Source organism: Brassica napus, chromosome A7, assembly GCF_020379485.1.
Source record: "Brassica napus cultivar Da-Ae chromosome A7, Da-Ae, whole genome shotgun sequence".
NCBI lineage: Eukaryota > Viridiplantae > Streptophyta > Magnoliopsida > Brassicales > Brassicaceae > Brassica > Brassica napus.
In genome coordinates this window covers 21,647,554-21,659,045 of record NC_063440.1, presented here as the reverse complement: position 1 = coordinate 21,659,045, position 11,492 = coordinate 21,647,554, and the positions used below count along the sequence as shown (strand labels likewise).

The 11,492-nt window shown below is 31.9% G+C and overlaps 1 protein-coding gene across 1 annotated transcript; it reads right to left on the bottom strand.

Moving 5' to 3' along the window:
• Positions 1-4,863: 4,863 nt before the first annotated feature.
• LOC106353837 (myrosinase-like) lies at positions 4,864-8,532 on the bottom strand. The gene is made up of 12 exons (XM_013793646.3): positions 8,319-8,532; positions 8,175-8,235; positions 8,043-8,104; positions 7,881-7,956; positions 7,617-7,782; positions 7,255-7,510; positions 7,051-7,166; positions 5,923-6,149; positions 5,772-5,806; positions 5,557-5,668; positions 5,346-5,448; positions 4,864-5,266 (listed from the first exon to the last, which is right to left on the bottom strand). Exons 1-12 carry the CDS (start codon positions 8,493-8,495, stop codon positions 5,014-5,016), a joined length of 1,644 nt encoding a protein of 547 aa, XP_013649100.2. The 5' UTR covers positions 8,496-8,532; the 3' UTR covers positions 4,864-5,013.
• Positions 8,533-11,492: the final 2,960 nt, after the last annotated feature.

Here is an 11,492-nt window from a genome sequence, read left to right as displayed (position 1 = left end):
AGGGACGGCTAGAGTTGCATTCCTTAGGACAGTACTTGTTGCAGTTATTATCTTCGTAGCAAAGCGCAGTGGTCTCCATTGTAGGTGCTAACGGCGACGACGAGTTACAGTTCTTCTTTTCTTGGGGACATTTGTCGCCGAGGCAATTCACATCTTCTTCCGTCATCACTCTTGCGTCAGCCAAATACGAACCTTCACATACATACACTACAAACTTTAATCAAGAAACAAAAAAAAATCATATAAGTAAAGAAGAAGCATACAAAGTGCTATGACTGTGAGACAGAACAAGAAGACAAGCTTGAGAGATGTTTTCTTCATCGTTAATTGTAATCTCAGTCTTTTCTTGTTTATTTTGATTATACAACTGATGATATATGAAGAAAGAAGTATGATTGTCTTCTTTTATAGAAGCAAGTTAAAAAGGGAGAAAAAAAATCTTGTAATACCAATTCAGGTCAGATGCTATTTGACTACACATTGTTTTATTCCTACTTGAGATCATTTTAGGATCACTTTAGTTTTTCTAGAGGGAAATAAATCCATAGTTGACTTGACTTGACATACTTTGTATGCTTCTCTTCTATGTCGATGGTCAGTTATTCTTTGTTATGTAACTTTTTGTAGAGGGAAATAAACCATATGCGTTTTCTCCATTGCTAATTGTATTCTTAAAATCATTTCTGAGTCTATTTTGACTGTACAAGTGAGGAAGAGACAAATATTTTGTTTGAAAGTTTACCAGATGGAGCCAGATGCTCTTTCACTACACTTTGTACTAGTCCACATTAGTCTTCTGAAACAACAAACTATGCCAGCTACTATCTGATTACAGTATGTGTACCAGATTATTTGATCACTTTAGAATTGGCTGATTATGTTTTTATAGAGGGAAATAAATCAACAGTTGAGATAAACACAAAAATACAAGAGATTAGAGTATTTACAATGAAATATACCAATGGCTAATGTTATTGCTAAGATAGAGAAAGATACTAACATATTTTTCAGAACTAAAGATTTTTTTCCTTTAACAAAAGGCAAGCAAAGAGTGAAAGAAACAGCACAAAAGCTACTGCAAAGTTGCTTGCTCCGCTGATCCTCTGCTTCAACATCAGTTTCTGGTTCTTCTCTTGTTTTCTTATCTCTCAAAACTGGTATATACATTGCTCCTCAGCGGTCCTTTTTTCTACTCTCATGGCTTTAGATGCTTTGGATTTGAGATATTCGATCATGGTCTCCATGTCTCATATTGCTGAATACGACATGTTCTGCTGTTTTTGACTTGCTTCTGATATACCTTAGATTTTGTTGCAACGTCCCACATCGGCCACAAACCAACATCACTAACTCTATATAAAGTCTCATTGGTCCCCTCACTTAAAAAGTAGCTTTTGAGTGGGTATTACCTTTTAGTTAAATATGGGATTAGTTAGGATAGATTGTGGAGAACTTGCACCAAATGTAAGAATCTCGTAAGCAAGACCGCAGCCAAAAAAAACACCGTCTGTTGAGCTCAACATCCCAGAGACCTTCAAACACAATTATTATGATTTTAAGGAAGTGAAAGAAGCTGAAATGGCACCACAATCTACGTAGCTAATGAAGTTTTATCCTATGTTGTTTAATAAACTCATCAGACCGAGGTGATCATGATGTACGACAAGAGTATATACTCCAACTGGAGAATATGCACTAAACTAGCAACAATGTGTTTTATTCAATTAGCAAGTGTAATGAGTTTTTTACAAAAAAAAGTGTAATGAGTTTCTTCATACATGTTCTTTCTCATATCATCATCGGATTAAAAGAGAGGACTGAGTCACACACTCTGAATATTCATTATCTTCAGATTTTTGAATTGCGAATAGTTTTTTTTTTTTTTTTTGCAACTTTGAAATGTTTTGGAGTTTGAAAGAAGAAGAAGCAGGGAGGGTTGAAACTTGAAACAGAAGCAATCATTAAACATGAAGATATTGTTTGATCATGATTGGGCTTGTTTCATGCATTTTGAGTCAGCGCATGCATTAATACTAAAACTGTATCAACTTCCAGTGGTATTGTTAGTGGTGCAAATATGTGTTTTCAAGGGGAATAATAAGTTAATTTAAACAAAAACAATGTTATTAAAAATATATATTTGAATTGTCTATTGCTCCTCTGTCTTATTAAAGTTTTAATTATGGTGGTTTTGGATCGCTTGACACTGACATAAACATTCTCCTAATTGAGTACACGTACAGACACATGGATTACTAGGCTTGCAGCCTTTAGGACAGTACTTTTTGCAGTCGTCATCTTTGTGGCAAACCACATTGGTCTCCACCATAGGGGTTACCGGTGACAAACAGTTACAATTTTTCTTTCCTTCAGGACATTTGCCGCCGAGGCAATTCACTTCTGTCATCTCTCTTGCATCAACCAAATATGAACCTTCATATATACACACCACAAACTTCAATACAAAACCAAACCAAAAATTATATAACAAGGAAGAAACATACAAAACGGTATGATGAGGGAGAGCAAGAATACAAGTTTGACAGACGTGTTCTCCATTGCTAATATTGTAATTAAAAATATTTTCTTGTTTATTTTTATTGTACAATAGTAATGAAAAGAGAAGTCTGATTGTCTTCTTTTATAAGAGAAAGTCAAAAATATGAAATCTACTGAAAATGTTAAGATTCACTAATAATATTAAATATAATATTTTATTGGTAATAATATTATAATTTTCACCTAAAGATGATAGATAATAATGACCATATATATATATATATATGTGTATATCATTATTTAAGAAGTGAATTTGCTAATTTGTCATTTTCTCCATAATTTTAAGATAATTCATTAGTTTAATTAATATTATTATTTTAAAAATTATTTTAATATATAAATTTAGCATAATATCTAAGATAATTAATAAACAGATATTAATGTACTTTAAGAATTCTGACTTATACCTTAATGTAGTTTAAGAATTCTCAAGAAATATAATTTCTTACAGTTGAATCTGACTTATACCTTAATGTAGTTTAAGAATTCTCAAGAAATCTAATTTCATTAACTAGAATCATAAATAAACATGAATATTACTAGTTTTATCATTATAAAAAATTAAGTTGTAAATCTTATTCAAAAAATGCATGTGAATTAATAAAAATCTTAAAACTTCATTTTAAATACGGAAAAATTTCAAATTTACTAAAACTAATGGAGAAAACTTCTCAAGAACTACGCTTTCATTACCTAGAAAAAGAAATAAACACGTATATCGCTAACTTTATAATTATAAACAATTAAAGTGTAATTTTTATTCAAGCATTCCAATTGAAAATACACATGAATTGACAAGAAAATTTTAAAAAAATTCATTTCAAATTTGGATAAAATATAAGTTTCTTATAATTAACAGAAAATACTTATCATAGCAGATTTTTCAAAAAATCACTTATTTAAATTATTTTTTTAATTACAAATTAACAAAAGAAGACTCTTCAATAAGTCTGCTCAATTAGAGGACCTTTTGATAAATTTTATTTTGTAAATAATTGGGTTACTTTTGTATTTAAATTTTTTTTTATTTTACTAAAGAAATCTTCTCTGATAATCCAGTTACTTTTGCAATTGACCAAAATTTTATAGAAATTTGATTTTTCATAGAAGACTTTTGGAAAAGTCTACTTTGAATAGAGTTCTATAAATTTTTCCTACGGTCACGTGAAGTCCTTGAAGTGTCACAAGAACTCGGTATATGTTAATTTTGCAATTGCAATGTTTGACTTTATATGAAAAACTTCTGAAGAAGAATTCCGTTAGTAGACTTCCCAAAAAATCTACTCTTAAAGCCAAACGCTTGACCAAAATCTCAAAATAAAAATAGAAAATACTTCTCAAGAAGTCTTATAAAAAAGATTTCTACGGAAACTGATAATTAATTACTTTTCATATTAAATAATTTATCATTTTTTATCAATTGCAAAACTGACCGTAGAAGACTTCGTGCAATACTTCGGAGACATCATGTAAAAGTAAGAAGACTTCTCGGGAAGTTTAGTCACATAAAAAATCAGATTTCTTCAATGAAACAGTTTTTTTTTTTTGAAACTTCTGAGGAAGTCTACTCGATTTTTTTGTTATAAATAAAAATTAAAAGATTTCAAGATAATTCTTCTATGGAAAACTCACAAAATATTTAATTGCAAAAGTAATCTATGTATTGACCAGAAGACTTTCCAAGAAATCTTCTCCGTGAAGAACACATCTACGCGAAACATATCTGATTTTTTTTTTGAATATCATACATAGATCCGGTGAGAGTTTGTGCTTAGCTTCTCCAAGCATCCAAAACTTCTTAATGAAAGATATCCCCTTGTTATTGACAAAAAATCATCAAAATTGAGTAATTTTAATGAAAATATAATCTTTAAATCCAGAATTTTAAGTTTTGAAGACAAAATAAGAAAGGATGTATAAGATAAATGATTTATGTAAAAAATGAGATAAGAAGAAGTATAAATTGATTTCTAGTACATTTAAAGATTAATTTGGTTGTTAATGGTGGTTGGTGATATAGAAGACGATGAAATTTTCGAAAAAAGTGATGAAGATGAGGATGTTTGAGTAAAATCAGCATATTTTGAAGTAAAAAGTAGATAACTAACTGCATTTTTTGTAGATTAGTTAAATTTTTAGGGTCAATAGGAAAAAAAAAAACAAAACTTCAAAAAGGGATAGTTTTGTATTTGACTACAAATTTAGGTCATTTCTGAATGAACACCTCTCATCTGTATATGTTAATTTTTTTACTCGAAAGCTTGTTTTATAGTGTACTGTTTGAGGGTATTTGCCAAAATATTATTCATTAATATGTACTTTTTTATTTTATTGGGAATATGTTTTATTTAGTTACAGTACGATAGCTAGGAGACGCTCCTTTATCTACTACGGAGCAAGTAGCTAGAAAGAGTGAGATGACATGAAGGTGATCTTGATGGGGATAAAAGTGTTTCATGCATCTGCGAGCGTCTTCATCTTGTTCTTGAAGGAGAGGCTTGAACGTAGGAAATCTTCGTTTGCAGTGTTCTTGGAGGTAACGTTGATGAACCTCTGGTACCATCTGCCAGAATCTTTGAGGTTTCTATCACTAACGTCTGTCCAATTAACGTAAGTGAGTCCGAATCTGACGGCAAAGCCTTTGGCAAATTCATAATTATCTCCAAGAGACCATGCAAAGTATCCTTTTATGTTGACACGCTTCTCCCTGAAAACCAAATTAACCATTAAAAGCCTACAATTGATTATGATGATCGAAAATAGTATAGTAACATCCACTGACTCACCTAATGACCTTACGGAGAAAACATAGGTGACTGCAGAGATAATCAATCCGCTTGGAATCTGCGACAGCCTCCGGACGGTTTTCAGAAGCGGGGGTAGTAAATCCTAATTGAATCGTACAATAAGTGAGTCAATTTCTTGGAAATATGTTAGCCAAAAAAAAAATTCTTGGAAATACAATTGACATGAGAAGAGATAAGTAGTAGAACTCACCGTTTTCGGTGACATAGATTAAAGGGTTACGGTATCTGGTTCGAAAGTGGTCCATAACGTAATAAATGCCTTTTGGGTAGTAATAGATTCTACTGCCTTGAAAGTCTTCAAACTGATCAGAAAGGGAAGCAGCATGTGTATATCAACAATCATAAGAAAAAAAGAGAAAAACGAATGAAACAATAGATCCGGGTGGGTAGATCATGCATATATACCAGTGGACCAATTTTTTCACCACGTGCATTTACAGCTGCAAACATAAGCATGAAATATTTGATGGTCACAAAATGTAGTATAATCGAAAAGGATATGTATATATATATAATGTATATGTTGTTTCTAAGTGAAAATAGAGTGGTACGGTACATGTGAGCGTTGTCCCTGGGTCCATCATGGCAGTGTATCTTTCCGATGTAACGGGGAGTGGGTTCGGAGCTGGCTGTACGTACTGACCGACATAATAGTTTAGACCAAGAAAATCATATGAACCCGCAACAAGTCTGGCTTCTGCTTCAGTGAAGTTGGGAAGCCGACTACCTACCATTCGCCTCATGATGTCTGGGTATCTACCTCTTGTTAGCGGCTCCATATACCTGATCATTTTGTCCAAAAAAAAAAATACCTGATCATATACAATTCATATATATTCATTAATTAGTTTATATATACACAACATAGTAATAATATAAGACTAAGACCATGTTCTTTTTGATGTTGGATGTTGCATCTTGATGTAAATGCTGGGATGTTGTTAGTTTAGACAATATTGCGTATGATAACATCTGGAAAATCTAGAAGTTTTAAGATGCAAAAATGGAAAAATTTAGATGGAAAATTTGCATCTAAAAATCCAAAATACTTAAATACCCTTGAATACAAATATAAAAGTAAGTATTTATATTTGGGAAATACCCTAAGATAGCACTAAAAAAGTTTTGGTCACAAATATAGATTCTAAAAATCAAAATGATCAAAACGTTTCATTAAAAAGATAAATATACATTTATACCCATAAGGTTAATTAATCCAAACCTTAGGGTTTAGAGTTAAGGGGAGGTGATTTGAGATTGAGATTTAAAATTTTATAAAATAATAAATAAATATTAAAAATTTGAAAAAAACAAATTTAAAAATAGTTTCAAAAATTATTTTCGAATTACAAAAAGAAAATTTGAAAAAAAAAAATTTGAAATAAAAAAAATTTCAAAATTTTTTTTTTATAAAAAAGTTCGAATTTGAAAACATATAATCTAAAACTATAAACTTTTTTTATTATTATTTTTTATATCTTGAGTATTAGGATCATTTTACCTATTAAATTAAATATTTTGGTCATTTTCCTCTTTGTGGTCTATTTTTGTGACTAAAACTTGAAAATGATCTATTTAGAAGAATTGCCCTTTATATTAACTACTTGATTATTAAGTGATATATTTTTAAACCCTAAAATCACAATTTTATTGTTGTTTTCCTTGATCATATATGTAGACGTACCATCCAAAGAAGAATTCTTTCATCCTCTCAGTTGCATCTATGCTGGCTCTATCAGTCTCATTAAATGGAAGAAACCATCTAGTTATCATCACGGGTCCGATTATCCCTCTTTGGAACTGTTGGTCACGATATACAGGATGATATTGTTAAATTATCATCAGATAAGTTAGATTACACCTATTTGAAAAATGGACAAGTACTCGCCCTATATTTTGTTCTGTAAAGATTGACAACAGCTGCATGAGCAAGAAGCTGGTTATGTGCAACTATATAAGGTTCTGTTGAAGAGTTTCCGCCGTAACATCTTTCATCAACCTTGGGAGAACATCGACCGGGTGCATCTGCTCCTGTTGAATAGCCTCTCGTAGGCACTGTGTACAGCTGGTTGAGAGTGAGCCAGTTCTTCACCTTTCCACCAAATTCCTTGAAACATAGATCCGCAAAATCTCTAAAATCATCTCTGTGCATAGCATAGAATCATTTCATTAATGTGCGATCAAATCTATATATGTTTTTTCTCTTTTATCTTTTTTCATAAGATTAATGTCATGGAACTAACAGCTTACATGACTTGGCGGTTCAAGAAACCTTGATATTCATCTTGCAGTGTTTGAGGAATGTCCCAATGGTAAAGGGTAACGAAAGGCGTGATATTCTTCGCGATGAGGCCATCTATGAGTTTGTGGTAGTATTTAAGCCCTCCTTTGTTCACTCCCCTACTCACCTTTCCTTCTGCTCATGTATACATAACATATATTTGATTTTCCAAACAATTACAATCAATATATACCACTACTTGTATACAGTACTGATCGACAATGTGCACATACCTGGAATGATTCTTGACCATGCAAAGGAGAATCTGTAGCCAGTAGCATTCATTTCGTCCAAAATGTCTATATCTTTCTGCAGTTTACATATACAATTGCATGTCATTAATCCACACGTAGAACATATATAATTCAGTGGGTATATATATTGTGAGAATTAACCTGCCATTTCGTATATGACTCGCAAGTAGTATCTCCATTCCCAAGATCGGGCCCTCCTTTCTCTGATAGTAACCAAATACATTACTATGAATGTATAGGGACATACATATCTATACCGGGCAAACGGTATACCTGGGTATCGGTGAGTGAAGCCATCCCACACGTTAAGACCACGTCCTCTGCCACCTTCGATCTGAAATGAAAAGGAACAACCATGCAACGCAAAAGTTAAGTGTTTTTAAGTGGTGGCACCATGTATGATGATTTGTTACATGCCTGGTAAGCAGACGATGCAACGCCGAAGATGAAGTCTTTTGGGAAGCCTTTACTGTTTAAACGAGCAGTGTTATTACATGTGAATGGCTCGTTCTCTTCGCAAGTAATTTCCCCATTAGCTTTGCAACTTACCACAGCTAATAGAAAAACGATCAAGACGAGTCCACGAAGTTTCATGGTTAGTGTATGTGTTTGTGTTGGATGGAACCTTGGGAAAATCTAGGGTTATATAGCCTTTGTAAAGAAGAGGTGACCCATGCATTTTCTTGTGCCAATTTAGGATTTAGAGCCTTGATATTTTGGATTACGTTTGGTGGGATGACTCCCGTGGTGGCTTCACGTACTTTAGCTCGATGTTCACCGATAATGCTTATATTTCTAACTTCTCGTTTTGTTTTCACTTTAATTTTAGCATGCTCTTCAATAGCCGATTTTATCAGAAAAAAATGTTGCAAATTGCAAATTGATGATATATAATAATATTTCCTCCGTTTTGAAAATATTCATGTTTTATAAAAATTGTTTCAAAAACATTTTATTTTCATTTTTAATGCATTAATTAATAGTAAATTATTAATTTCAAAAAATATAATTGGATTTACTGAAATTCTAGAGGTTAAAAGTTATAGTAAATAGTTAGTTATAAAAAATAATGGATTGGTAATCAAAATTTCATATTTTCTTAATATGTGTAAAAAATCTAAAACATATATATTTTTAAAACAGGAGGAGTAGAAAAATAACAAATGGGCATTAAAAATAATATATAATAGAATTAACGTCTTGTTTTATTAATTTGATTGATGTATTTATTACCCTAGAACAATTTTTAGTTTTGTAAAAAAAATTCTAAATAATAAATTTATAAAGATGTGATTAAATTTGTTAAAATTCTTCAAACAACTATCCCCAAAGATTCATTGAGAGGTAAAATGTCTGATAACCATCGAAATCTTAAGCCACTGAAAATTTGTTGTAACAACTATGATAGATTTCTCAAGTCAATTTTTGAAGGATTTTAATGACTTTTCGCTAACCATTTTACTAATAAAATTTCATCAATGCAGTAGCTATAGAAATCTTAGAAGGTTTATTCAACTGAAAGTTTGAAGTGATTTGTATTAAAATGATAAATTCATTATTCAAATATGAATATCTTAAACATTTAAATTCAACTTATTAAAATTTGACGGTTCATAAAATATTATGAAATCAATTGTTATTAAATATATTTTAAGATGTGGATTTAAAGTTTTCAAATTATTTTATACTTTTTGGATGGAGTTTCTTAATTTTTTTTTGTTAGCAACATAAGCAGACTCATGTATATTCTCTAAATCCCATCAGTAGTTCTGCATCCATAAACGACAAACAACAATTATTTCCTTGCACTGCATGCGAGACTATCCGCCTTTGAATTATGTGTCCGTGGTATATGAATGATTTATGAGCTGTTGAAACTTCTCTTTAAAATGTTATGTCTTCTAAATATCTTGCAAAAGCTGGCCACTCCTCTGGTTCTGAAACCATCTTCACCAATTAAGCACAATTCGTTGCAAAAATAACCTAGAACTGTCATTCCTCATACATTCGATTGCCCATATGAAAGCCTCTATCTCCGAGTGTAGTGGTAACTCGCTCTTGCATTCCTTGCTCCCATTAGTCTATCATAACCTTCCAGAGTACTATTTCATACTTGTCCTGAATATATTATCCTTTTAGATGACATTCTAAAATGGTTTGACAAAGAAAAACATATTAATTTTTTTAATTCATATAAAATAATCTAAAAACTCATTAAAATCAAATCATCTCAAATTTAATATTGAATACATTTCCTAAGTGTAATCTTTTTGATAGAAAAGTTTTGGACTTCCTCAAATATTCTGGCGAGTTTCTCACAAATTTTGAATTTCGGTTAATTAGGAGGGTGAATGGTTGTTGCTGTGAGTGTTTTTTTTTTTTTTTTGATAAGTATGTGAATTTTCATTAATGAATAATGATGCATGAGATACATTTGATTTTGAAGAATCAAAACCTTTTGCATCTAAGATAAGCTAATAAAGCAAAGGTCAGTGACTGCCCCAAAAAAAGATAAAAAGGACATTCAGTGACATGAAGATTCAATCATCACCCGAGGGTTTGATTAAAGCTTGACAAAACTAATTCAATAGCATCATTACAATTCTAGTTGATTTATGCTTTATCTTGAAGCCGGTACCTGCACCAAGAGCATAAATCAGAGAGCAATTCAGCCGGAGAATAGGCTTAGGGGCCGAAGCCTATCCCGAAGGCGATCCCGAGCTAAACAATAGGCGAAGCGGGGTTGACTAGGTCCCGGTCCGGCCATCGTCTAGTGGAAAATTACTCCAGACGCCGAAAGCAGCTCCAAAGTTGCTGTGAGTGTTTTCTACAAAACTAATTAAATCTACTGCTGTATTTATAAAGCAATCAAACTTTATATAAGAAAAATCTGTTCATATCAGCTTAGGAAAGAAGACGTCTGTAGAAGTGATTTACCAAGCCAAATACCTGAAGCCTAGTTTTATGGTTTTCGTCGTCGCGAGTTTCAATAGAAGTTGTCGGTGCCGTACTTATATGCTTTGGCTCTCGTTTAGCTCTTTCTCATCTCTTATGATGGCACAAGTTCCAGATCTGACTCTTCTGACCTTCAATTCTCTTCCTCTAGTTAAATCTTCTCATATCTCAGATCTATTGATGCTGCGACGTACTTTACTCTCCTCATCTCCTAAGATGATGAACTTTCTCTCTTCAGGAAAGATCTATCCTCCTGTCAGGTTTTGTTTATTTTATTAAATTTGTGGAAGTTCTGTCAATATTTTTTCCAAAATTTCTACGGAAATCATTTTATTTTAGGGCATCAAAAATTCATTTAAAATTATTATAAGTTTAAATTATTTATCGAAAGTCCATTAATATGTCGTTTGTTAATGTATGTGTTTGTGTTGGATGGAATCTTGTGCCAAGCTAGTGTTTATATTATTCTTTGTAAAGAAAACGATCAAGACGCATGCATTTAAGCCTTTTTTTCAAAAAAGAAAAAAGACGCATGCATTTATACATGTGTTTGAATTGGATGGAACCTTGTGTCTAGGGTTTATTTAGCCTTTGTAAAGAAGAGGTGACGCATGCATTTTCTTATGCCAATCTAGG

Bases quoted from the DNA above. Each gene is read 5' to 3' on its own strand.
- LOC106353837 (XM_013793646.3), bottom strand. From the start codon at position 8,495: ATGAAACTTCGTGGACTCGTCTTGATCGTTTTTCTATTAGCTGTGGTA. The intron at 8,236-8,318 runs GCATGTAACAAA...TTTTCATTTCAG, and splicing joins TTGCATCGTCTGCTTACCAG to ATCGAAGGTGGCAGAGGACG. The intron at 7,167-7,254 runs GCGAGTACTTGT...CGTGACCAACAG, and splicing joins TTTACAGAACAAAATATAGG to TTCCAAAGAGGGATAATCGG.